Source organism: Canis aureus, chromosome 5 (genome assembly GCF_053574225.1).
Source record: "Canis aureus isolate CA01 chromosome 5, VMU_Caureus_v.1.0, whole genome shotgun sequence".
NCBI classification, from domain to species: domain Eukaryota; kingdom Metazoa; phylum Chordata; class Mammalia; order Carnivora; family Canidae; genus Canis; species Canis aureus.
Genome location: NC_135615.1, coordinates 20,803,789 through 20,828,774, shown reverse-complemented (window position 1 = coordinate 20,828,774; position 24,986 = coordinate 20,803,789). Strand labels below are relative to the sequence as shown.

At 39.4% G+C, this 24,986-nt stretch overlaps 1 protein-coding gene and 1 long non-coding RNA gene across 6 annotated transcripts in view; one reads left to right on the top strand and one right to left on the bottom strand.

Annotated features, from left to right (window-relative positions):
• RSU1 (Ras suppressor protein 1) overlaps positions 1–24,986 on the bottom strand; it is a 250,560-nt gene that overhangs the window by 160,979 nt on the left and 64,595 nt on the right. For all 5 annotated transcript variants that reach the window (XM_077897074.1, XM_077897076.1, XM_077897072.1 and 2 more), the window contains 2 exons: positions 24,537–24,619; positions 24,148–24,262 (listed from right to left, as the gene is read on the bottom strand). In XM_077897074.1, the coding sequence (XP_077753200.1) occupies positions 24,148–24,262; positions 24,537–24,619 (198 nt within the window). The remainder of the gene's footprint in view (positions 1–24,147; positions 24,263–24,536; positions 24,620–24,986) is intronic.
• Positions 3,582–4,259, top strand: LOC144313353 (uncharacterized). The gene is made up of 2 exons (XR_013379011.1): positions 3,582–3,718; positions 3,826–4,259. It is a non-coding gene; the product is annotated as an uncharacterized LOC144313353 (long non-coding RNA).

Below are 24,986 nucleotides of genomic sequence, written 5' to 3'. Positions count from 1 at the left end.
AAAACTTTGGTATTTCAAAACTGCAAATAAGGAAGATTCATGTCTTCTGAATGAGATTATTTTAAAGACATTTTGTGGTTGACATTTTAGTGCTATTTCTGGACATGCCATCTTTGGTTGATTACTCAGGTATGGAATATTAAGCTAGTGTCCTGTAACTTACTCCTTTCAGAGCGGCTAGAAGCATGACATTGCTGCTGTCAAAATACGTCATGAAACACTCCTATTTCAAAATAGTTTTGTGTTAGAAACTATTAGTCATAATACCAATACATAGAATGAGTGAAGCAGGCAATACAAACTTCATTTCTATTCAATATGAATAATGAAAATCAAGCTGTACATGCACCTACACCCATCATCAAAAACGCAGACTCAAATCTCAGTGGAATTAGGATCCTGAAGTCAAGAGATATCACACAGACCAGCCAGTTTACAAGATTCTGGAAGATGCGAGGTGGGCCCACCAAGAAGGGGGTTAAAAAGAAATGATATGCACAATTGTAGTTGTATTATGAAGCTCATGTGTACAATTACTATGTGTGATAGGGAACAATGGTCCTGCAAGTATCTTCACGTCCCAATCGCCAGAACTTGTGAATGTCAGCTCATATAGCAAAAAGGATTTTGCAGATGTGATTAGGAATTGGAAAATTGGAAAATGGGAAGCCTCCCCACCCCCACCCCACCCCCCACTCCACCCCCCACCCCCGCGGTGGGCCTGATATCATTGCAGTGGTCCTGCTATGAGGAATGAGGAAGCAATCAATGGGAGGACCACAGAGCAAAAAATGCAGCAAACACTACAGCTGAAAAAGGCAAGGAACTGGATTCTCCCACTGAGCTTTCTGAAGGAACCAGCTCTGCTGACACCTTGATTTTAGGTCCGTGAAATTGATTTCAGATGTCTGACCTCCAGAACCGTTAGAAAATAAATTGGTATTGTTTCAAGGCAATAAATTTGTGGCAATCTGCTACTGCGCCAACAGGAAACAAATACACTGTGAAAAAATATTCCGGGTGCTTAACTACATTAGCTCTTCCAGCTATTCACAACATCACTTTTTAAAAAATGCCTCAACAGACGATTCATAAGATGTCTACAAAAATTGTTGCCTCCCTGTCACCCAAAGTGAGAGTAATAGAAGACATTTTTACCTTGACATGGAAAATTTGCAAATTAAATGCATTTGCATTCTTACAGAAGCTATAAAACAATATTAGCAAAAGTATAAAAACAAAACTGCACTTCCTATCAGGCCCCGAAAATGGGCATTCTTCTCTGTTAAGCCCATTAACCTCCATGCCATTGCTATGATACTGGCTGTCTTTTGTGTATGGTAGGAAGTTTCAGTTAACGAGGAAGAAAAATTATTAGACAATCCCAAGCTCCTGGCTACTTCAACTGGGGAAGGCAGCGCAGGGCACAGGAGGCTGGAAAACCAGTGGAGAACCAGCTGTTTGTCAATTATGTGTTCACTGCTCTCTCCCCTACTCATCATGGTCATGAAGGAATAAACAGGTGACATATATGACATCACCAACGCAAAGACACTATGACTCTGAGGCTATCAAGTCAGGACTTTAGGTTAGGGAGGAGTCTCTTATAATTTTTTTTAATGGAATTTTAAAGATGGCTTGCAAAAACAGTTTACAATAACCCCCTCTGTGACAGTGCCCTTACTTCCTTCGCACAGTGACCCTGGGCTCACTCTTGTGACTTGCTTTGTACAATGGGACATTAGCAAATATAAACCAAGCAGAGACTTGGCAAGTGCTTGGCTGTCAGCCTGCCAGCCCCCAAATATGTAAATGAGAGCATCCTCAACCACCAACCCCCCAGCTGACTCTGAATGCATGAGAAAATCAAGGAAATACCAGCTGACAGTCTAGACCAAGAGAAGTAGAAGCAAATAAAATGGCTTTGTCTTAATCCACTAGGTTGTGTGGCATTTTGTTGGGCAGAGAAAGCTAACTTGATAATAGTTAATAAAGCTAAACAAATACATTGTAGAAATTTTGAAGAATTAAAAAAAAGGACTAGAAAAATAAAAACCTAGAGTCCCAATATACAAAGATCTTAGTCAAAAACTTTTTGATTAATTTCATTTTAATGTAGCTATGTAAACATTTCTCTATAATTAGAATCACACTGTAGATTCAACCTTATGGTGTGCTGTTGTTAGCATTTCCCATGTCATTTTATTATTCCATAATCTACCAGCATTTATTTAACCATTCTTTTCTCGTTGGACTTTTAAGGTGGCTTCAAAATTTTCACTATAAATACTGCGGCAACACACACACACACGCATGTGGGCACACACACACACACACACACATATATATCCATCCCTCTGTATTATTCTATTTTAAAGTCTTTGTTAACTGAGTTCTGGATTACTTCTTGAGGACAGATCTCCAGAAAGAAACATACTACTAGAAAAGGTGAGGAGCTTCTACAGTGCCCAACACATATAGTTATGTATAACAACACGAATTTACCACCCAACAGCAATGTATGAAAATATTCATTTCACCAAACCCTCACCATCACTCTGTATTATTCTATTTTAAAGTCTTTGTTAACTGATATACTAAAAAATGGCAATACAATTTAACCTGCATTTCTCTGATCACAAATGATGGTGACTAGATTTTCATACGGTTGGCCACCTACCATCTCTTGCAAAACATGTTCTTCTGTTAATTTTTCTTACTGAGAGATGAAAAGTATGTGCCTTTTAATAGTGGTTAAGTTGATATGGTGAGGTCAGGGCAGAGATTTTCTTTTTTAAAATATTTTATTTATTTATCTAACAGGAGGGGTGCCTGGGTGGCTGAGTCAGTGAAGTGTCTGCCTTCAGCTCAGGTCATGACCTCAAGGTCCTGGGATGGAGTTCTGCAACAGGCTCCCTGTTCAGCAAGGAGTCTGTCTGCCTCTCCTTCTCCACCTGTCTCTCATACAGCTTATGCTCTCTCTCACTCTCTCAAATAAAATCTTTTTAAAAAATACTTTATATTTATCTGACAAGAAAGCAAGTGAGCACAAGCAAGGGAAGTAGCAGAGGGAGAGGTAGAAACACGCTACATGTCAAGCAGGAAGCCCAATGCAGGGGCTCAATCACAGGACCCCGGGATCATGACTGGATCAGAGGCAGACACACTTAACCAACTAAGCCACCCAGGTGTCCCCAGGCAGAGATTTTTTAAAGATTTATTTATTTGAGAGGGAGGAAGACAGCATGTGAGAAGAGGGAAGGGCAGAGGGAGAGAGAGAATCTCCAGCAGACTCCCTACTGATCATGGAGCCTAACTTGGACCTTAATCTCACAACCCTGAGATCATGACCTGAGCCAAAATCAAGAGTCAGACACCTAACCAAGTGAACCACCCAGGCACCCCCTTTTCTTTCTTTAAAGATTTATTTACTTTAAAGGGGCAGGGGAGAGAGAGAATACAGAGATTTTTAACCCCAGTTCCAATGGTCATGTATACCCTTTTTTTTTTTCCTAGAGAGAACCCATAGCTTTCATTAGGTTCCTTAAGTAGTGCATGATGTCATAAACTCTAAGAACCAGCTGACCTAAATGGTAAAGAACAGCATTAGCAGTTCCATCATTGGGATGCTCAGAGTTGTCTAACCAGTCACAGAATACATAACTAAATGAAAAATAGACAGGAGTTGTGATTAGTAATGAATGAAGGTATTGAGGAGGTAAGAACAGTGGCAAAATAATAGATTAAATGTGTACCTAAGGCAAGAAATTTAATAATTTAATATATATCATTGCTATCCTTTTATTTTATTTTTTTTTTTTTAAGGCCAGCTGAACTCTCATCTCTACTTGCTATAGGCTGATTGTCCTATTATTATTGAAGCCCTAACCACTAATGTGATGGTATTTAGAAGTGAGGCCTTTGCCAAATTATCAGGTCACATTGGCAGATCCTCATGAATGAGATTAGTGCCCTTATAAGAAGAGACACAGACAGATAACCTGTCTCTCTACCACGTGAAGAAATGACAAGAAGATATCTTTCTACGAACCAGGAAGAGGGGCCTCAATGGAAACCAATCAGCCAACACCTTGACTTTGGACTTTCCAGTCTCCAGAATGCTGAGAAATTTCTGCTCTTTAAGCTCCATAAGCCCATGACATTTTTTTAGACCATGTGAAGCCATGCTGATCTTTGTCTGAGCTGCAGTCCTCCTGCAGGTATGCTTGGTGTCCCAATTAAACAGCTCCTAAACCGTTTCTCAGGTTTCATTAGGTTATTGGCTCCATTAAGAGGGAACTCTATGTCTCTCACAAAGCTTGGAAAGATGTTAGAGAATACCCACTTGTGAAGCACTTAGCGGATTCCTAATCACTGCCACACAGCACACATAATGGTGAAAAGCCTGGAGTCTGACTCTGTCAAGTCACCTCCTCTAGCCTTTGGTTCCCTCATCTGTAAAGTGGGCAAAACAGTTACCCCATCTCATGGGTATATCTTATTTAGGAATAACTATCTGATTTAGAAGAGGTATCTAGCTATTAGGATCATCATTATCACTATTACTGACACATTTTCAGGGTCACACTTATCAAAACCGCTCTAAGACAATGAAACGCCAACTTACAAAAATCTTAGCAACACAAAAAATTGTTATTCAAAGTGGTGTCTGAGGGACTCCTGGGTAGCTCAGTGGTTGAGTGTCTGCCTTTGACTCGGCGTGATCCTGGAGTCCCTGATCAAGTCCCACTCAAGCTCCCTGCAGGGAGCCCGCTTCTCCCTTTGCCTGTGTCTCTGCCTCTCTCTCTCTCTGTCTTTCATGAATGAATGAATGAATGAATGAATGAATGAATAAATAAATAAATAAATAAATAAATCTTAAAAAAAAAGTGGTGTTTGCTACAGTTCATGCAGTCCTGGGGTTATCATTTGACAACACAAAATCTTCTAGTTTGAAATAAGAGAGTTGTAATAAATTGAGGTTCAAAACATGGTCAGGAAGGATTCAAACATGGTCAGGAGATTTTCCTTAAAGAAGTGAACAGCTAAGGTAAAAATAATATAATAATAATAATAATAATAATAATAATAATAATAAATTACTTTAGAAAGAAGTATACTGAGTGAGCAAAAGTTCTATATCATCAATCAAAAGTATGAATGAAAAGAACAGTGAAGCATGATCTTCTGGCCACCGTCCTGGGAACATAGTAAGCAGAAAAATATTCTCCACACTGTTGTAAAGTTGGGCAACTCACTTTTCTGCATTCTCTTCCAGCAGATTATAGCTAGTGGAGTGTTTTGGATAGCAATCCCTTTTCCTTTGGCCAACCGAAATGACCAAACAATGAACCTTTAGCACCAACCATTGATCTTGCTAATTGCATCTGCCACTGCATTTGCTTCTTTTGTTTCCAGTCAGTCCTCTTTTGCAACACTATTCCAACTGTTAAATGGTCAGAACACACAAAGTGACAGATTTAGTGCTTCACTGGCAATTTATATAACTGACTACAACTCTGCTGTTGTAGTGAATCATGATTTATCTGCCTCACATTGTGGCACATAACTTCTTTAAATGCAAGGGAAAAAAGCCAACACCTCCTAAAAGTTTATATATGACCACCTACCACTATAGCCTATGAACTAGATTTGAGAGAGAGCTGACCATGAGTGATGGATTTCTTTTCTCTTTCTGTAGCTATAACTTTTTGCACAATCCATTCATGTACCTGGGCTCAGTCAATGTTCATTATTTGCATGTGACTCAGAGTACGATCTGGGAGATTCATAAATGACGCCAACAGTGAGCTAACAGAAACTACAATTGAAGGGTTAAAACCAAGGAACATTTGTGGGTGCATGGATGGATGGGGGCATCCTACAATTCCCCCACTTGTATGTAAAATTTCCTGTGTGAAAATATACATTTTGGGGAGAGCAGCTCTCTATAGGTTTCCCTGGTTTCTGAAGGGGGTCAGTGATTCTTGAAAAGATTAAAAAGATTGCTTAAGGGAACCTGACCTATTGTTGCAAAATAAAAGAAACTAAAGGCAGGGTGCCTGGGTGGCTCAGTAGGTTAAGCATCAGACTCTTGATTGCAGCTCAGATCATGAGCTCAGGGTCTTGACATCGAGCCCCACATTGGGCTCTGTGCTGCACATGGAGCCTGCTTAGTTTCTCTCTCCCCCTTTCCCCCTGACCTTCCTCTCCTGTTTAAAAAAATAAAAATTAAACTTAATTTAAAAAAAAATTAAAAGGGATTAAAGGCATAAGCAGGTGAACAATGAAATATCAAAGGATATCAAGTTTTACAGCAAGGTTATAAATAAAGAGATGAGAGAAATGATTGGTGCTATGGGCTAAATTGTTCCTTCTCCCCTGAAATTCATGAAGTCTTAACTTCTAGTCCCTTAGAATGAGACTATATTTGAAGAGAAGGTCTTTACAGATGTCATTTGGTTAAAATGAGGTTATTAGGGTAGGCTTTAATCTTGTCCTTATAGGAAAAGGAAATCTGAACATCCAGAGTGATATGTGTGTGCAGAGAGGAACCACCATGAGAACAGAGGAGGCAGCCATCTATAAGCTTAGTAGAGAGGTGTAGAATAGATCCTTTCCATACAGCCCTTAGAAGGGACTAATTCTACTGATACCATGATCTGGAACCTCTAGCCTCCACGAGAAAATAAATTTCTGTTGCTGAAGCTACCTATTCTGTGGTACTTTTTATGGCAGCTGTCACAAATTTAATGGTCTTAACTTATAATAGTGGATCACAAGATAATTCAAAGAGCAGTTAAGACCAGGACACTTGGCTGGCTCAGTAGAGCATGCAACTCTTGATCTCAGGGTCATGAGTCTGAGCCCCATGTTAGGCAGAGAGTTTACTTTATTTATATAAATAATATATATATATAAACAAGCAAGCAAGCAGTTAAGACCAGGAATACCCCCCAGAATATTCTGGGAGTTAAAAACAGGGTAATACCTAGAAAAGTGGAAATGATCTTGACATTTTTAAGTATTATGGAAGATAACAACCTTAATATTTCCATGCCTGTTACAGCACCTAGCCAGTGAGTGCAAGGCTGAGAGGACAAACTGAGTAAAAATTACTTCTTGAGATTGTGTAAACAGACAAGAAAGAGACAGAAAAATAATTCTATTCCATTCGTTCACACTGCAAATTATCAAAAATGAATCCAGACTTCTGCTTCTAGCCATGATAAAGTCACCAGAAAAAAAAAAAAAGTGTAATATAAATTCCTTCTAGATACTGCAAGAGGCAGTGCCAGTCTCATCCCTAAGAAAAGGAAAATAAGTATGCGGAACCCATTATCAACTGACATTTCCCCTGGAAGCATTTTCAGATAGTCATGCAGGAAGTGGGAGATCAAACATTATGGCGGCACTGCTCAGTGAAAGGAGAGAGATCAGAGTTTGACGCTACTCAGGTAGTAGGAACTAGTGGGGCCGGGTAGTAGAAACAAAGAAGCTATAAAGTAAAAGAGTTCCAGATAACTGCACAAGGGTTCCCATGACCACTTGGCTGAATAATAACTGCAATGTCCAGAGCAAGTCTCCTCAAGTCTAAGAACGAAAACTAAATAACAAAGGGAAAAATACAGAGAAGATAAAACCAAACAATTACTGGAGTGTGCACAGGGCTATACAGAATATTCATTTCCAGATTGGAAATGAATCTGGCCAGAGAGCAGACTGGCCAGAAAGGAGAGACTGCAATGTACCCTGGTCATTCAAAAGAGATCCCAGAGGTCTTAGGAAAGGACTAATGGAGCCTACAAAAAAAGTCTAGTCTGGACCAACCCTAACCAAGGTTTAAAGGAGGCCTTGAAATAAATTAAACTGGTCACAAAGAAATTAATTTCCTCTCTAAATGAAACTCAAAAGGAGACAATAACATCTACGCATTCAAAAACAGACTATTCATATCTACTATGAATTATAGTAAAAAAAATACTAGACATGCAGAGAAATTGGTGATCTATAAACAAGAGAAAAATTAGTCAACAGAAACAGATTCAGAAATTACATCAGTAGACAAAAAATGTTAGAACGTTTATTTAAAATGTGTTTAAGAATTTGAAGGAAAATATGAATATAATAAGGAAATAAATAGGAACTATTTAATAGAGAAATGGAATTACAAGAACTATATGGATATACCTGAACTGAAAGATACAAGATCTGAAACGAAAATTTCACTGAAGAGGCTTATCAGAAGATTAGACACTACAGAAAGATCAGTTAACTTGGAAGACATAGGAAAAAAAAAAAAAAAAAACCTGCCTAAGCTGAAGCACAAAGAGGAGGATAGGGTCTAAAAAGAAATAAAAGAAAGCTATGCAGTTGACTTGTGGAAGACATCAGGCAGTCTAACATAAGTATAATCTGACTTCCAGAAGAGGAAAGAGAAATGAGAGTTAGCTAGCTAATAAAGTAATAAGTAGGTAAATACAGAAATATAACATTTATCTAATCTGATGAATACTATAAACCCATACCCCCCCCCAAAAAAAAATTCTATAAAACCATCAAGAAGTAGAAACAAAGGAAACCACAGGAAGACAAACTGCTGAAAACTAATGATGAAGAGAGAAAATTTTAAGAACAATCATAGAAAAATAGACACATTACATACAGAGAACCATGGTAAAAATGACACCAAAACAATGCAAAGTAGAAGACAACAGAACACTACCTTTAAAGTGCTGAAAGGAAAATACAACACTGTCAATCTATAATTTTGTATCTAGAATAAGATTCTTCAAAATGAAGGCAAAATAGAGATAATTCAAATGAAAAAAGTTGAGAGTATTTGTGGTCAAATGATACAACAAGAAATATAAAAGGAAATTTTTCAGGATGAAAGTATTACCAAATAGAAGCTCAGCTCTATATCAAGTGGTAAAAAGCACTAGAAATGTCTGTCAGTAAATATTAAAGATTTTTTCTCTTTCTTTAACTTATTTAAAAGATAGCCTACTTAAAAAAAATTCTAACACTGTTACTTGAGGTTTTAACATATCAACCCATTTAACCTGACATTTATAGAACACTATAGGATACATAATATTTTCATGTGTGTATAACGAAAAATCCATCAATACAGACAATATGCTGGGCTGTAAAATAGGTCTATAAACTTTTTTAAATGGAGAATCATACAAGTTATGATTTTTTATCATAATTAAATTATAAATCAATATTAAAATGACTGCAAAATCTTGAAAAATATAATCTCTAAATAAACTACATGGCAGGGCACCTGGGTGGCTCAGTTGGTTAAGCATCTGATTTTTGGTTTTGGTTCAGGTCATGTTTTTCAGAGTCATAGAGTGAACACTGAACAGGGCTCTATGCTCAGCATGGAGTCTGTTTGAAACTCTCTCTGTCCTCACACACGTGCTCTCCTCTTTCTCTAAAATAAAAATATAAGTAAATTTTTTAAATAAACCACTTATCAAGGAAGAAATTACAAGATAATTGGAAAATATTTTTAATTGAATGAGTTAAAACACAAAACTGTGTGGCATGTAGCTCAAACAATGATTAGAGAGAAATACTTTCTATGCTTCTATATATGGTTATATTAGAATAGAAAGACTGAAAATTAATGATCTAAGTTTTCCCCTAAAGAAATTAGAAAAATCAGAGCAAATTATTCTCGAAGTGAGTAGAAGAAAAGCAAATCAATTAAACAAAAGAAAAAAGGAATTCAAGCAACACCAGTTTTTAAAAAGAGGAATAAAATTGATAAAGCCTAAGCCAGACCAATCAAAAGCAAAGAAGAGAAACATAAATTACTAATATAAATAAAAATGAGAATATCATCATAGATGCTACAGAGCATCTTAGAAGAAACACAAAATTACCAACGCCAAAAAAAAAAAAAAAAAAATAGAAACACCTAAGGAGCCTTATATCTATGAAAACCCTGAATTCATAATTCAAAACTTTTTCAGCAAAGAAAACTCAAGACCCATAGAGGTTCTCTAATGAATTCTTTCAGACATTTAAAAATACCAATTTTACAAATTTTATGAGACCAGGATATTCTTGATACAAAAACTGTAAAAAGACATATAGAAAAGTAAGACCAATATTCCTCATGAACTGAATTCTGTGAAACAATTTTCAAGAAAATGTTAGCAAATCAAAACCAGAAACATATAAAAACAAAAATACAAAAATGAAAACCACATGATTATCTCAATAGATGCAGAGAAAGCATTTAACAAAATCCAACAACACCCTTTCATGACAAAAGCATCCTACAAACAAGGAACAGAGGGCACTTTCTATACCTGACAAAGGTCATTACAAATAACTCACAGAAAACATATTTAATGGGGAAAGACTAGAAGCTTTCCACCTAATAAAATGAGGAATAAGATAAAGATGTCTGCTCTTGTTACTTATATTTAACATTTTTCTAGAGGTTGCAGCCAAAGCAATTAGGTGAGAAAATGAAATAAAAGGTATCTACATTGGAATGGAGGAAGTATAAACTAACTATAATTGCAGATGACATGACCTTGTATACAGAAAATTCTAAGGAATCCAGTAAAAACTGAAACTAATAAATGAGTTCACCATCATTACAGGACACAAGATCAATATAAAAATCAATTGTATTTTATATACTAACAATGAACAACTGAAAATAAGAAAACTATTCTAGTACAATAACATCAAAAAGAATAAAATGTTTAGGAATAAATTTAACAAAGGAAGCGTAAAGTATATATTCTAGAGTTGACAGAATATTGTTAAATGAAATTAAAGATCTAAATATATGAAAAAAATTTTACGTTCATGGATCTCAAATTTAAGATAGTAATATTCTTCAAAATAATCCAGATTCAATGCAATCCCTGTCAGAAGACTAGTTTACTTCTTTGTAAAAATTGATAAGCTGATCCTAGAATTTATATGGAAACTCAAGGGACTCAAAATAGCTGAAATAATCTTGTGAAAGAAAAACGAAGTTGGAACTACTATGTCCCAATTTTAGAACTTAATAAAAGACAACAGTATTAAAGACAGTGTAGAACTTACATAGGAGAGACATATAAATCAATGAAACAGACTTGAATGTCTAGAAACAAAATTATTCATCTATGGCCAAATAACTATTAATTAACAAGGATACCAAGACCACTCAATGAGGAAAATACAGTCTTTTCAATAAATGGAGCTGGGACAACTGGAAAGCTACATGTAAAACGATGAAATTGAATCTTTATCACACTACATACAAAAATTAAATGGATCAAAATTCAAAACATAAGAGCCAAACTTGGGGAGACAGGAGTATTGTGGAATCATAGCTAATGGGCCCTGAGTTTCTCTTTAAACTAAAAAAAAATGTTCTAAAATTGTGGCGATGGTTATACAACTCTGAACATACTAAAAATGCTGAATCGCATACTTAAAATGTGTGAATTATATGGCATGTAAATTTCAGTAACACTTTCACCAAAAAGAAAAAAAATGACAATACAGTAATACCAAGTGGGCTTTAGTTCAAAACTACAAGACTAATTTAATGTGAACAATCAACACAATTTGCCACACTGGCAAATAAAGGAGATGTATTAGTTAACTACTACTGTATAACATAGTACTCCAAACCTTGAAACTTACCACAAATAATGCTTATTATTTTAACACTCTCAGGAATCTGAGAGTGACTTATCTGGGTAGTTCTGGATCAGGGTCTTTCAGGAAATAATCAAGTTGCCAGCTTGGGGCTAGTTAATGACTAGGGCTGGATGATCCACTTTTAAGTTTACTCACTAAGGTTGTTTATAATATGACAACTGGCTTTCCCAAAGAGCAACTTATTTGAGAGAGAGAGAAAGGGCAAGAGAGCATTCACAAGTTAGAAGTTGCAGTGTCTTTTATAATTTAGTCTCACAAGTGACATGTCGTTATTTCTGCTGTACTGGTCACAGAGACCAATGGTAGCAGACTGCATAAGGGTATGAATACCAGAATACAGTGATCATTAGGAGACACCCTGGAGGATGCCTACCAGAGGACAAAAATCACATGATTACCTCAATAGCAGCAAAGAAAGTTTTCGGCAATTTTTAATACCCATTCATAAAAACTTGAAGAAAGCTAGGAATAAAAGGAAACTTCTTCAACCTGATTAAAAAAAAAAGTGTTTTCTAAAGACATATAACTAATATCTATTTAACAATGAACAAGAATACTCTCCCCTCAAGATCAAGATAAGGCAAGGATATTTATTCTCACTGCTTCTATTCCACATTGCAGTGGATGGTCTAGCCAGTGTAATAAGACAAGAAAAACAATACAGAATAGTACTTGGAAAAAAAGAAACACAAGTGTCTTTTTGGGGGAGACGAGATGATTACATATGTAGAAAATCTTAGGAGCTATGCCACAAGGGGAAAAAAAAAAAGGCAAAACAAGTAAGCCAACAAAGACCCTACCAGACTTAGAAGAAAATTAAGAAAAACCACAGGAACTAAGGTCAATTTACACAAAGCTGTTGTATTTTTAAGTGCTAGCAATAATGAAAAATGAAATTTAAAAAATTCCACTCAACATAGCATCAAAAACCTAAAATACTTAAAGATAAATTTAACAAAATGTATGCAAGTAAAAACTATAACATTGCCAAGAGAAATTTTAAAAACCTAAACAAATGGGGAAATATATCATGTTCACAGATCAGAAGGCTCTATATTGTTAAGATGCAAATTCTCTCCAAATTGATCTGTCAGTTCAGTCAAATTCCAATCAAAATCCCAGCAGGCTGATTCTAAAATGTATATGCATGTATAAAGGACACAGGCTAGCCAAAGCAATTTGGAAAAAATAACTTACACTATATGATTTCAAAGCTTCTTACAAAGCTACAGCCATCAAGACAACATGGTACTGCTATAAAGGTAGAACAAGGGAACATAATATACAATCTAGAAATATACCCACATTTATATAGCAAATTAGTTTTTGACAAAGCACCAAAGCAATTCTTTAGGAGAAAGAAATTCTTTTCTACTAATAGTGCTAGAGAAATTACTTATATGAAAAAAATTATATCATACACAAAATTTAATTTGAGCTGATCATAGATCCAAGCCTACAAGAAAGCAGGGTTTTTCTTTCCTCCCCCTCACCACCCACTGATCTCTCTCAAGGGACTCAGAATAGCACATGACACAATGTTGGTGCTGAATAAATATTTGGTGAATAAAAGAACTCTGCATGAAAAAAAAAATGCCATAATAATAAATAACAGGAAGGGACAGGTGGGACAGTGAATGGTCAAGAAAGGGCTGAGAAAAAATGTCATATGAGTTGATACCTGAAGGTACTACCTCTGCAGTAGATGACAATTCCAAGCAGAGAGCAAACATCATGAAGAACTAGGAAGCAGACACTGAGAATAGCCCATGAGTGAGTGAGGGGCCAGAACAGCCTAAAAACATGGAGGCCAGGTCATCTGGGGTCTTATAGCTCAACAGGGTACCTTAAAGAATTCTAATCACAGAAGTGATGTAACCCACTGTGTGATTTCATAAAAGTACCTTGAGTGTGCGATCAAGAATGCACTGGATGGAGCAAAATACGAAGAAAACTAGTTAGGAGGCTCTTGGAGCAACCAAGGTGAGAGAAAGGCACGGTGGCACACTTTCAAGGATAGGAGTTCAAGTGTAACACTACAGCTGGCATTCTATTTTTTCTTTTTAAAGATTTATTTATTCATGAGAGACACACAGAGAGAGGCAGAGACCCAGGCAGAGGGAGAAGCAGGCTGCCCGCAGGGAGTCTGATGCAGGACTCTATCCCAAGACCCCAGGATCACGCCCTGAGCTAAATGCCGACGATCATCCACTGAGCCACCCAGGCGCCCCAAGAGCTGGCAGTCTAGCAGATTTGAGCATTAGTTGTAATTTCCATTAGTCATTTCAACTATTTGCTTCACTGTTTCCTTCAAAGATTCCCTTTATGAGGGAAGGGATCATGTCTATTTCATTTCTGTTCTGTGCCCCAAACCCAAAGGCTTACAGGAATACAGTGCATAAGGAGCTGGAGGTCAGAATCTGACATAAGGTAGATAAGGGCTGTCCAAGGAGAAGAGCCATCCTTCTTAGAATGGCAAATACAAGGGCAAAACAGAGAGTACTGGGCTCTACTGAAATCACTAAACATATGTTGACAATGAGCATGGGGATATTTATTAATATTAGAATGCGTGCTGCCTGAAAGTTTAAGTACAAATGGCACCATCGGATGCTTTTGTGCAGCAGGGAGTCAACTCACAGAATTAATACTCAGTTGAAAACATGACCAATCTGAAAGGTCCAAATAAACATAAATCTAAATCTCTGCTGTCGCCAGCATAAAGGACGCCATCCTCCACTTCACCCCTATCCCAGCCCTGGGCCCCTCAAAAGATACTCACACATAGACTACCATTCAGGTCTAAGTTAGTATAACATGGCTTATTTTTTTTAATACAGTAATAATAGAGTATCTAGGAGATGGCTTTGAGGGAAATGCTACATAAATGTAAGATAATATATATGTATTCAGGTGATAGGAACTGTAGTTACAAATATGCCTCTGGAATAAAAAAAAAAAAATTAAATCTAGAATCTCAGTACCGCCTGCATTTCTCCCAGGGCAAGAATACATTTAGTGTCCTATTAAATCAAAGAATGGTCCACTGCAAACAGTGGCATGCCTTACCAGCTGGTGTTAACACAGATTGATGCACATGTTCAATCACACTGAACCTGACATTGGGCTTCCTGAAATTTATAATACAGAATGGAAACGTTTTATGTGTTGTAACTTCCCACCCCTTTTAAGGCAATAACTCACCAGGCAGAAACATAATTCACTTAGGATTTTTAAAATCCACACTTAGAGCATCTTCTGGGGTTAAAAATTCGCTGAAATAAAATATATAAAATGGAACTTATTAAAAAATATCATGTAGGAGACTGACAGGAATCATTTTTGATTATCAACGAAGACCATGGGAATCAAAGAATAGGAAGTATTTCTTGTGAAGTATGTTGAAAGAATATTAACACAGAAATAAAATGTAAGAGCATGTAATATAATTCCAACCAAAATTGAAAGTTTGGTAAAGATTTTCTAGTCCTCGCTTTTTCTTTATTTTTCAAAGAATAAAAATTAAGCCATCTGTTTGGAATCACTCTAATCTGTCATCTAATAATAAATAATTTTTTTAATTGGTTCATTGTTAATACATTTATGGATAAACTACTTAGAGGAATATTTTTTGGGGGAGGGTTCTTTTAGCTTTTTTTTTTTTTTTTTAAGATTTTATTTATTTGTTTGACACAGAGAGAGAGAGAGAGAGAGAGAGAGAGAGCGCGCACACAAGCATGGGGAGCAGCAGGCAGAGAGAGAAGCAGGGTCCCCGGTGGGCAGGGAGCCCAATTCAGGGCTTGATCCCAGGACCCTGGGACCATGATCTGAGCCGAAGGCAGACACTTACCTGACAGAGCCACCCAAGACCCCTTTCAGCTTCTTTTTTAAAAAAATTTTGTTTGCGTATAGTTAGTACCCAATGTTTCATGAAGCTTCAGGTGTACAACAGAGGGATTCAGCTTCTCTATACATTATGCTACTTTGCCACAAGCGTAGCTCCCATCTGTCACCACAGAGTGCTATGACAATACCACTGACTATATTCACTACGCTGTGCCTTTGATCTCCAAGACTTATTCATCCCCTAACCAGAATCCTGTATCTCCCATTCCCCTTTACCCATTTTGCCCATCTCCCCACCTCTTTCCCTCTGGCAACCTTCACTTTACTGTATGTGATTCTATTTTTTGTTTGGTTCTTTTAGATTCCACATATGAGTAAAACCATATGGTATGTGTCTTTCTCAGTCTAATTTCACTTAGCATAATACTCTCTAGCTCCATCCATGTTGTCACAAATGGCATGATTTCATCCTTTTTTATGGCTGTATGATATCCCACTGTACATATATACCACATTTTCTTTAGACAAATGCTTATTTTTGAAGTCAAAAGATCTGAACTAAAAATCTAATTTTATCAGTATCAGGCCATGTCAGCAATGCTGCTTTGGTCAAGTCACAATCTCCTTGGACACCTTGGTTTTGCCACCATTAAAATTTGGCCAAAGAACTTTTCTTGCCTACATTATAGAACTGAGATTGAAGTCTATGAAACTTGGGGAACCTGGGTGGCTCAGCAGTTGAGCAACTGCATTTGGTTCAGGTCTTGATCCTGGGGCCCTGGGATTGATTCCAACATCAGGCTCCCTGTATGAGCCTGTTTGTCCCTCTGCCTATGTATGTCTCTGCCTCCCTCTTTGTGTCTTTCATGAATAGATAAAATCTTAAAAAAAAAAAAAAAAAAACTCTATGAAACTCTTGTAAATTATGATATTTTGTGTAAAAACTGAGGTATTTATGTAATTCTAGCTAACCTAAAAGTAACTTCAAATACATGTTTATGATCAACTGCCAAATACAATTTTGCACAAGCAGGACAGTTTATAATTCCATAAGGTACCTTCCATAAGGTACTCGCTATATACTGCTCTCTTCAACTAATGTATTATGACATTTGGCAACCATTTCATAGACTAACAATAAAGTCTTTGGAGCTATGCATCTTCATTAGTATTTATTCCAGAGGGCCTTCCCCCCCCCCCCATAAAATGCTGTATTTTTATATCTTACTATATCCTAAAATAGACATAAAGCAAAATCAGCCAAGGGGTGCTTGGGTGGTGCAGTCAGTTGAGTGACCAACTAACTCTTGGTTTCAGCTCAGGTCATGATCTCAGGGTCATGAGATCAAGCTCCACGTCAGGATCTGCAATCAGTATGGTCTGCTGGAGATTTCTTTCTCTCCCTTTTCCTCGGCCCCTCCCACTAATGCTTGCTCTCTCACTCTAAAATAAACAAATCTTAAAAAATAAAACAAAACAAAAAACAATAGCAGCAGCAGCCAACGGTCCTTTCCTTGGTTAACCTGGTGTAGTTATCATTATCATGGCTTATGGCAGGAGTTCCATCCCACCTTCCAATATAATTTGTGTAATTACACATTTATTACTGAAACTGTGACCCTGGAATTGAATGGATGGCATTGAAAGCCTAACTTCCTGCCAGGCCTCTCGGTGCACCCCAAGTGTTTGTCATGTGGAGCTGTTCCACCGGGCCTTGCATCACCTCTCCTGACACCTTCTGTGCTGCTTCTCAGCTTCCACACAGGTAGCTAACACACAGCCATTCTTTGACCCACAGGACAAACCAAGCCATCCGTGTACCCCAGAGACTCTGGCTTTTCGACCTTCTCAGTCATTCTTCCTCGCCAGATGCTCAGCAGTAACCGCTTCTCCCTGTCAAACTGGTGGGACTCTGGCAACCACTATGCTTGGACTGTTTGAGATGAGCCCTGGTTTCAAAACAAAAACAGCCTCTAGATAGTCAAAATTTTATAGTATAAAATCCACCATGTGTGCATGTATTACATGTACACACGCATATATACACACACGCATCTGTGTATCTATGTTCAGTTACCTAATATTTCCTAAGCATTTGTACTTATTCCTCACATGGGGCTAAGTTCTAGGTGTGGATTATTATTTAATTCCCAGAACACAGGATTATGACCTGAGCCGAAGGCAGGTGCTTAACTGACTGAGCCTTCCAGGCACCCCCATACAAAGGATTTTAGACTGGTATCTCCCCTCTTTCTTCACTCCGCTCATTCTACAGAATTGTAATTGGAGGGAAATTTTCAATTCCTGACATCACTTACTCTTTGAATGGAATTAGTGTTTGTTTCCACTCTTCACAAATGTGCTAGAAAGGATACATATGCTTCTCATATTTCTGTAATAAAAAAATACTACCATTGATTCCTGGCATACAAAGCAGGACACTATGCCAGCTAGCCCCAGGTGTATGTAGCACTGCATACATCCCTCCCACGGGCTGCTTAAATTGGCGTAGACAGGGTTCCAACATCTAAAACACTTTGCTTTGCTGCATGCCTAGCTGACCAAGGTGCTCTCCTTCTCTAAAGGCAATTATCTGGGTGACAAACGCAGGAGAAGAGTTCCCAGGATTGTCCAGAAGCCAAGAGACCAAAAATGATCCCAGCAAGAGCAAGTAACTGAACACTGGACAATTTAGCAGAGACCATGTAAAAATGCACAATTCACATCTTCAGTTTCTAAGACGACAGCTAGCTCATGTGCGAGAGAAACTGCAAAAATGGAAGAGAGGCCAGCTCAGAGAGCCACCAGCTCTGACATCACCATGATGTGCCAGTGCTGTCCACTCTGGCACTCCGTCTGTTCACAGGCCTGGTGACATGTGCCCTTCCTTCCTCCCTACCAATGAGGCCTTTTCTCTATTCCACTCACTAATTCTTCCACTAAAGGAAACCGGGTGAAATTTTACTTAGTCACATTGCTGTTCTTTTGAAGAGATTGACTAGTGGCTGAAAATATGGGTCCCAACGAGACCTTCGGATTCAGAGAGGCTCAGCAGAAGATTTCACCTGTGTGTATTTCCTTTATTTTTTTTTTTTTAAGATTTTATTTATTTATTTGAGAAAGAGAGAGAATGAGCAGGGAGAGGGGCAGAGGGAGAAGTAGACTCCCCACTGAGCAGGGAGCCCGACATGGGACTCAATCCCAGGACCCTGAGATCATGACCTGAGCCGAAGGCAGACCCTTAACTGAGACTCCCAGGCGCCCCACCTGTGTCTATTTCCTGCTTTCACTGGAAGAATTAACTGCACATGTCAGGAAAACACTTGTCCTATGAAGTGAAGCATGCCCACTGCACTTGCACAGGGGAGCCACGGTGAGGCCAATCGGGGAAAGCCACAGTCCCCAGTTCCTGTCCTGGCCACAAATACCTGCATGGGAGCAGGCCCACTCACCAAGATCCCCAGTCCTTCAGGCTTTATTTAGTGTTTAGGAACCAGAGAGCTTCGGGGCTCTATCTTCCACAGTCACACCCAAGGAATCTCCGTCACTCAGTGGCATTACATTTATGATGATAATGCCCCAAATCATATACTAGCCCAGACCTCTCTTCCAATTCCAGACCCCACTATCCAGGTGCCCTCTCAATGAGACATCCAGAAGGCATCTCAAGCTCAGGACACCCAAACTCAACTCATGACTAGCCTCCCCACCCTCACATCTCCCTTGACCCCTTCCCATTATTTTCCCTGCCCATTTAGCTCCCCAGGCCCAAAGCCTCAGAATCAACCTCTTCTCTCCTCTCCAGAGTCATCACCAAATCCCGGTCATCATACCTTTGAAATCGACCCAGAATCTGACCATTATCGCCACCTGGGTGAATGCAGAAAGAATTCAATTCCTTCTGGAGGCTTCAAAGGAAAATCCATTTCCTTGGTTTTTTTGGCTTCCGAAGTCTGCCCACATTCTTTGCTCAAGGCCCCTTCCACGTTGGATGTATCACTCCAACCTCTTGACTCTGTCAAAACATCTGCAACCACTGTCTCTGACCTTCCTGCCTCCCTCATCCTAAAACTCCTTTGGTTACACTGGGCTCACCTCAGTAATCCAGGATAATCTCTGCACCTCAAGATTCTAAATCATGTCGGCAAAGTGCTTTTGGCCATGCAAGTTAACAAATGCCCAGCTTCTGGTGACTGGGATGAGGGCACCTGGGGGCCATTACTCAGCCTGCCAACACCACCTCACTCAGAGCAAAAGCCCAAGTCCTCATGATGCCCAGCAATTCCCATGTGATCTTGTCCCTATTTCCTAACTGAGCTCACCTCTTCCAACCCTCCCCTTGCTCACTGCATTCCAGCCATTGAGTCATGCTGTTCCTTAAAACACATGGCCCATCTCAGGACCTTTGCACTTGCTGTTCCTACTACCAGGAAAGCTCCCTCCCTCGTTTAGGTCTCTGCTTTAAATGACACCAACTTATGAGTGAGGCTTTCTCTGTTGACTCTATGTAACAGAGTAATATCCCCCCCCCCCCATTGGGACACTCCTTTCCAAGCTAATTTTTTTGCAGAGCATTTATCATCTGATATGCTATCCATCCATCCACTCATCTGCCCTCCTCCACTGCAGGATCACAGGGGAGTCCGTCCCTTGTCAGATCTCCAAGAAATAAGCATAAAGCTGGGGCCCAATAAACAGTTGATGAGTAAGTGAATTTTACTTTAATAGAAAGTAAGTTCCTTGGAGACAAGAACCAGCCTAACATAGGAACTTAATGAATATCTAAATGAGAATGAAAAAATGAACGGGTGAGTGACAGACCAGTTTGCATCTAATTATAGGCGTATGGACCAACATCAAATCAAGGGCATTACTGTTTAGGAATCAGACACAACAGGTAAAGTAACTTATTCAGGGACTCACAGAAGTGAAGGAACATAATTACACAGAAAAAATTCCAGCCAAGCCCCTGACTTTATTCTGCTGTGTCCCTCAACATTTCGGACCTGACAAGTCAGAAGTCATCTGGATACCCTTGCTTGGTTCAAATACTCTTACCAACAAGGCTTCAAGTTGTTAAACTCCAAATTGATTTTTTAAAGGAAATGTCACCGGAATCTCAAAAGCACTTGCTTCGCTTATTTCAATACGTAAAAATATGAACATACAGAAGAGAGACCCTCATCCACACATGAAGATGTGCCCAGGAGCAAACCTGCAGCCAGGGGGATGCTGTAGGGACAGAGAGAACCCACCACAAGCTCATCAGTCCTCAGCACTGCTCGTCACCCAGCCAGGGCGGCTCCAGAGGCTCACCTTAGCTACCGAGGACAAGTCAAACCAAAGACATTCCCGCTGTGGCTGGACGGCTGCAGGATGGGGAGAACCCCAAGACAATGCAACCGCCTCAGCCCTGGGAACAGCAATTGTCACCAAGGGCATCCCTTCTGCATTTTGCAGTGTTATTACAGCCCTGCTGCTTACACACCAGCCCCGCCGGCCACGTGACTGCCACACTGTAGCAGCTCTTCTCCTGCCACTTGGGGAAGGGAGCCAGCACTGGGCTTTATTCACACTTGGAAACCGCTTTCTGGGAATCCTTTGGCTGGCAAAAATGGAAATGAGAACACTACCAGTGGTTAGGAATACTGACTCGGAAAATAGGCTGACAGGGTTCAAATCAAGCCTCTATGACTTGATAGCTGTGCCCCTATGGCTGTCCCTAAGCTCCCGTCTTCTCACCTTTCAAAAGTGGGCTTACGAGTCTTATGACAATTACTAGAGATATAGAAAGAAAAGTACCTGTCACAGCACTTTGGTACAGGAGGCCTTAATACATACTGGCTACTCTAACAGTGATTTTTATATTAATATTTATATTATTCTTGATTCTAAAAAAAATCGCCATTCAAAAATAAAGAATACATATGTCTTTATCTTTAGTTTGTAACAGAAACTCCCAGGGGTTTATCATTTATTTCCAGCTAAGTATTCGCCTATAATTAGGGAAAGCTGCCACGAGGCAGATGTTGAGATTAAGCTTTCCTAGGTATGGCTTAAAAAATAAAATCATGGGATCCCTGGGTGGCGCAGCGGTTTGGTGCCTGCCTTTTGCCCAGGGCGTGATCCTGGAGACCCGGGATCGAATCCCACATCAGGTTCCCGGTGCATGGAGCCTGCTTCTTCCTCTGCCTATGTCTCTGCCTCTCTCTCTCTGTGACTATCATAAATTAAAAAAAATAAAAAAATAAATAAATAAATAAAATCATTTAGTGACTTTCTCAATTCTACTCTTGAATTAAAAAAATACATAATTTGTTATTGGAGAGTGTAACAGAAATGTTAGATAAATATGACTAGATGTTGTATTTAAATAGCATAAGTGACTTAAGATTTCAAAATATGTAAGTACATATGTAGGTGTTCACCCAGGTTTATTTTTTTAACAAAGTATCATCTGACAGAAATATCTGAATAATGCCCTACATTACCTCTTTGCTTGAAAAATGAAAATAAAATACACTTAAAAAAAATTTCTCCTAATCATAATAACCAAGGTAGCATGGAGTGAGCTTTTCCAAACTACATAAGAAATAGTCCTGGGGCACCTCCGTGGCTCAGTCAAAGTGTCCAACTCTTGATTTAAGCTCAGGTCAAGCTCTCAGGTTTGTGAGACCGAGCCCCACACTGGGCTCCACATACAACACAGAGTCTGTTTGAGATTCTCTCTCTCCTTCTTCCTCTATCCCTTCCCCCGCCCATATGTACACACAGGCACGCTCTCGCTCACTCTCTAATAAATAAAATTAAAGGGATCCCTGGGTGGCGCAGCGGTTTGGAGCCTGCCTTTGGCCCAGGGCGCGATCCTGGAGACCCGGGATCGAGTCCCACGTCGGGCTCCTGGTGCATGGAGCCTGCTTCTCTCTCTGCCTGTGTCTCTGCCTCTCTCTCTCTCTGTCTGTGACTTAAATAAATAAATAATAAATAAAATATTAAATAAATAAATAAATAAATAAATAAATAAATAAATAAATAAAAAGAATTAGTCTCATACATGGAGAATCTGACTCAGTAGGTAAGGGAAGAAGTAGGTACCTGTATTCTGCAAAAGCCTCCCAAGTATTACTAACAGTAACCCCTACTATTAACAATCATTGTACAAATTTTCTTTTGACAAGGAGTTCTGTGTCTTACAACTTTTGCAAAGACAAAAGCCTTTTGTTTGTAGCCTCCTAATAAAGTGAGATGTGTCTACTTGTAAGTCCATGAAGAGAAGGGGCTGAGCTACTTTGCAGTCCTTGAAATCAGAACAAACTCCTCTAGACTTTTTACAACTATAAAGTTGCTGATGAGGATGGGCTAAGGGGGGGCTGAAACTTTGTTCCATGAAATCACGTGAATGCTTTTCCTTTAGACCAGGGCTGCTCCACAGAACATTCTGGCTGACGGAAACTTTCTCTACTTCTGTTTCCCAAGGGGTAACCATGAGCCAGCACATGTGGCTCCTGAGCAGTGGAAGTGTGGCTTGTGGCTTCTATACCTGGAAGGATTGCTCTGGCTGTGCATGGCCATCCCAACACCTTACTGAGGCCCTCATTTCATTAACCGGTTCAGTAGTGATTCCTTAAGCACCCCACCTCAAGCCTAGCACATGGCAAGCATGGGGCACAGGGCAGGGAGCAAATACAAAACCCCACCCTACTCTCCTTGTGCTTACATTCTAATTAACAATAACTGGCACCACTCTTTCATATCACCAGACTCCTTTGAGGTACTTGCTCCAAAAACTCTGGGTTAAATGTGCTCTTTTTAAATTATGGTATCTTGAAGCAGAAAAGCCAATATTCATAGCCTGCGAAACAATACAGCTCAATGGAATGAAGAAGTCAGAGGATACAGAGAGTCTGTATGAGCAAAGAGAGGCAAATATATAAAACCTTTCCAGAGGGGTAGAATAATCCTCAGCCAGAGAGTAACAGGTTTGAACGATATGATATTTTTGAGGGAGGTCAGAAGCCCACTCTGGCCCTGGTGAATGAGCAAGGAGAGGATTAGGAGGCATCGGCCACAGGAGCAGGACCAAGGGATTCCCAGCTGGAACCCACTTAACAATTCCCCCCGGAAATGGAGTCAGAAGAGAACCAAAGGCATGACCAGAAAAGGTATTTCACGCAGCTGTAACAAATACTTTATGTAGTATGAGTTTTCAAGGGATTGAAAAAAATTAAAAGATTTAAAAAAAATAAAGAGTGATGGTTTGATTAGCACATTTTTAAGAATCGTCAGCTGGCACACGAGGAGCCTCAGACAAGACCATTACTGCTCAGCTCGGGCTCTCCTCCCTGCCCCGGGCAGGGGCCGCGCTGGCTGATCCTACATCAGCACTTTCTCCAAGCCTGGGTGCCATGTGGCTGCTGAACGCGGCCGCAGGACAGGTCAAGCCCCGAGCAGCTGAACCCTGGTCAAGGACAAACGCTCCTAGACACGATCAGAACAGGCACCTCAGTGGAGGCTACTTGCCAAAAGTAGAGAGGGTTGTTCAGAATTGGCGCATGTGGATCATTGTTATTAATTAAACCCCGAACTGAGATCATTCGTCAGCAACCTTACCTAGTTCTGGGGGCAGAACGGTCAGGCGGTTCCCCTGAATGTGGAGTTCCTTAAGCTGAGTAAGCTCCCCGATTTCTTTAGGCAGCGAGATCAGGTCGTTATCCCTAAGGCTGAGCTAAATGTAAGAAAACAAGGAGTTGTCAGAACAGTGTTCACGTCAAGAGGCGCTCAACAGAAACTCTCGTCCTTTTCCGTGCCCTCTCTCTCCTTTGAAGGCTCAATCCTTTCAATTTATTTACAAGTGCCTGCAGATGAACGAGAAGCAGGAGCAGGAGGAGTGGTTGATTCCTGCAAAACAAACCACACTCCTGCTCAAATTGACTTGATTCTACTCTTACAAGGGCTGCAGAAGTGAATTGATTTTCTAAGAATTTAGATAAATTACTTACTATCTGCAACTTTGTGAGCTTCCCAATATCTGGCGGCAGGATTTCAAAATCGTTGTCACTTAGATAGAGTGCACGCAGGGTGGCTGCAAATTAAACAGCAATATATAAACAGGGTGGCACGGAATCCAACCATTTGAGGTCTGATCAATACAAGGGAGTCAGCTTTGATTAATAACCCGGGCTTGGTGAAAAGCCTGTGACACACCTAGGGCTCACAATAATAAGAAGCAGGTCAAACTTAGATTTACTGGCTTATTGTGGGGCTGGTGTGTGCAGGAAAACATCTATATACAAGAGGACTGACACAATTAACAACTCTGGGCACCAGCAATTTTTGGCACAGGGCTTCAAGACACTCTCAAAAATGATAGCGATATTTCTTCTATTATTTCTGATTCACATTTATGCTTTGCATCTGAAGCATAACCAAGAAAACCAGGGTCACCTGTA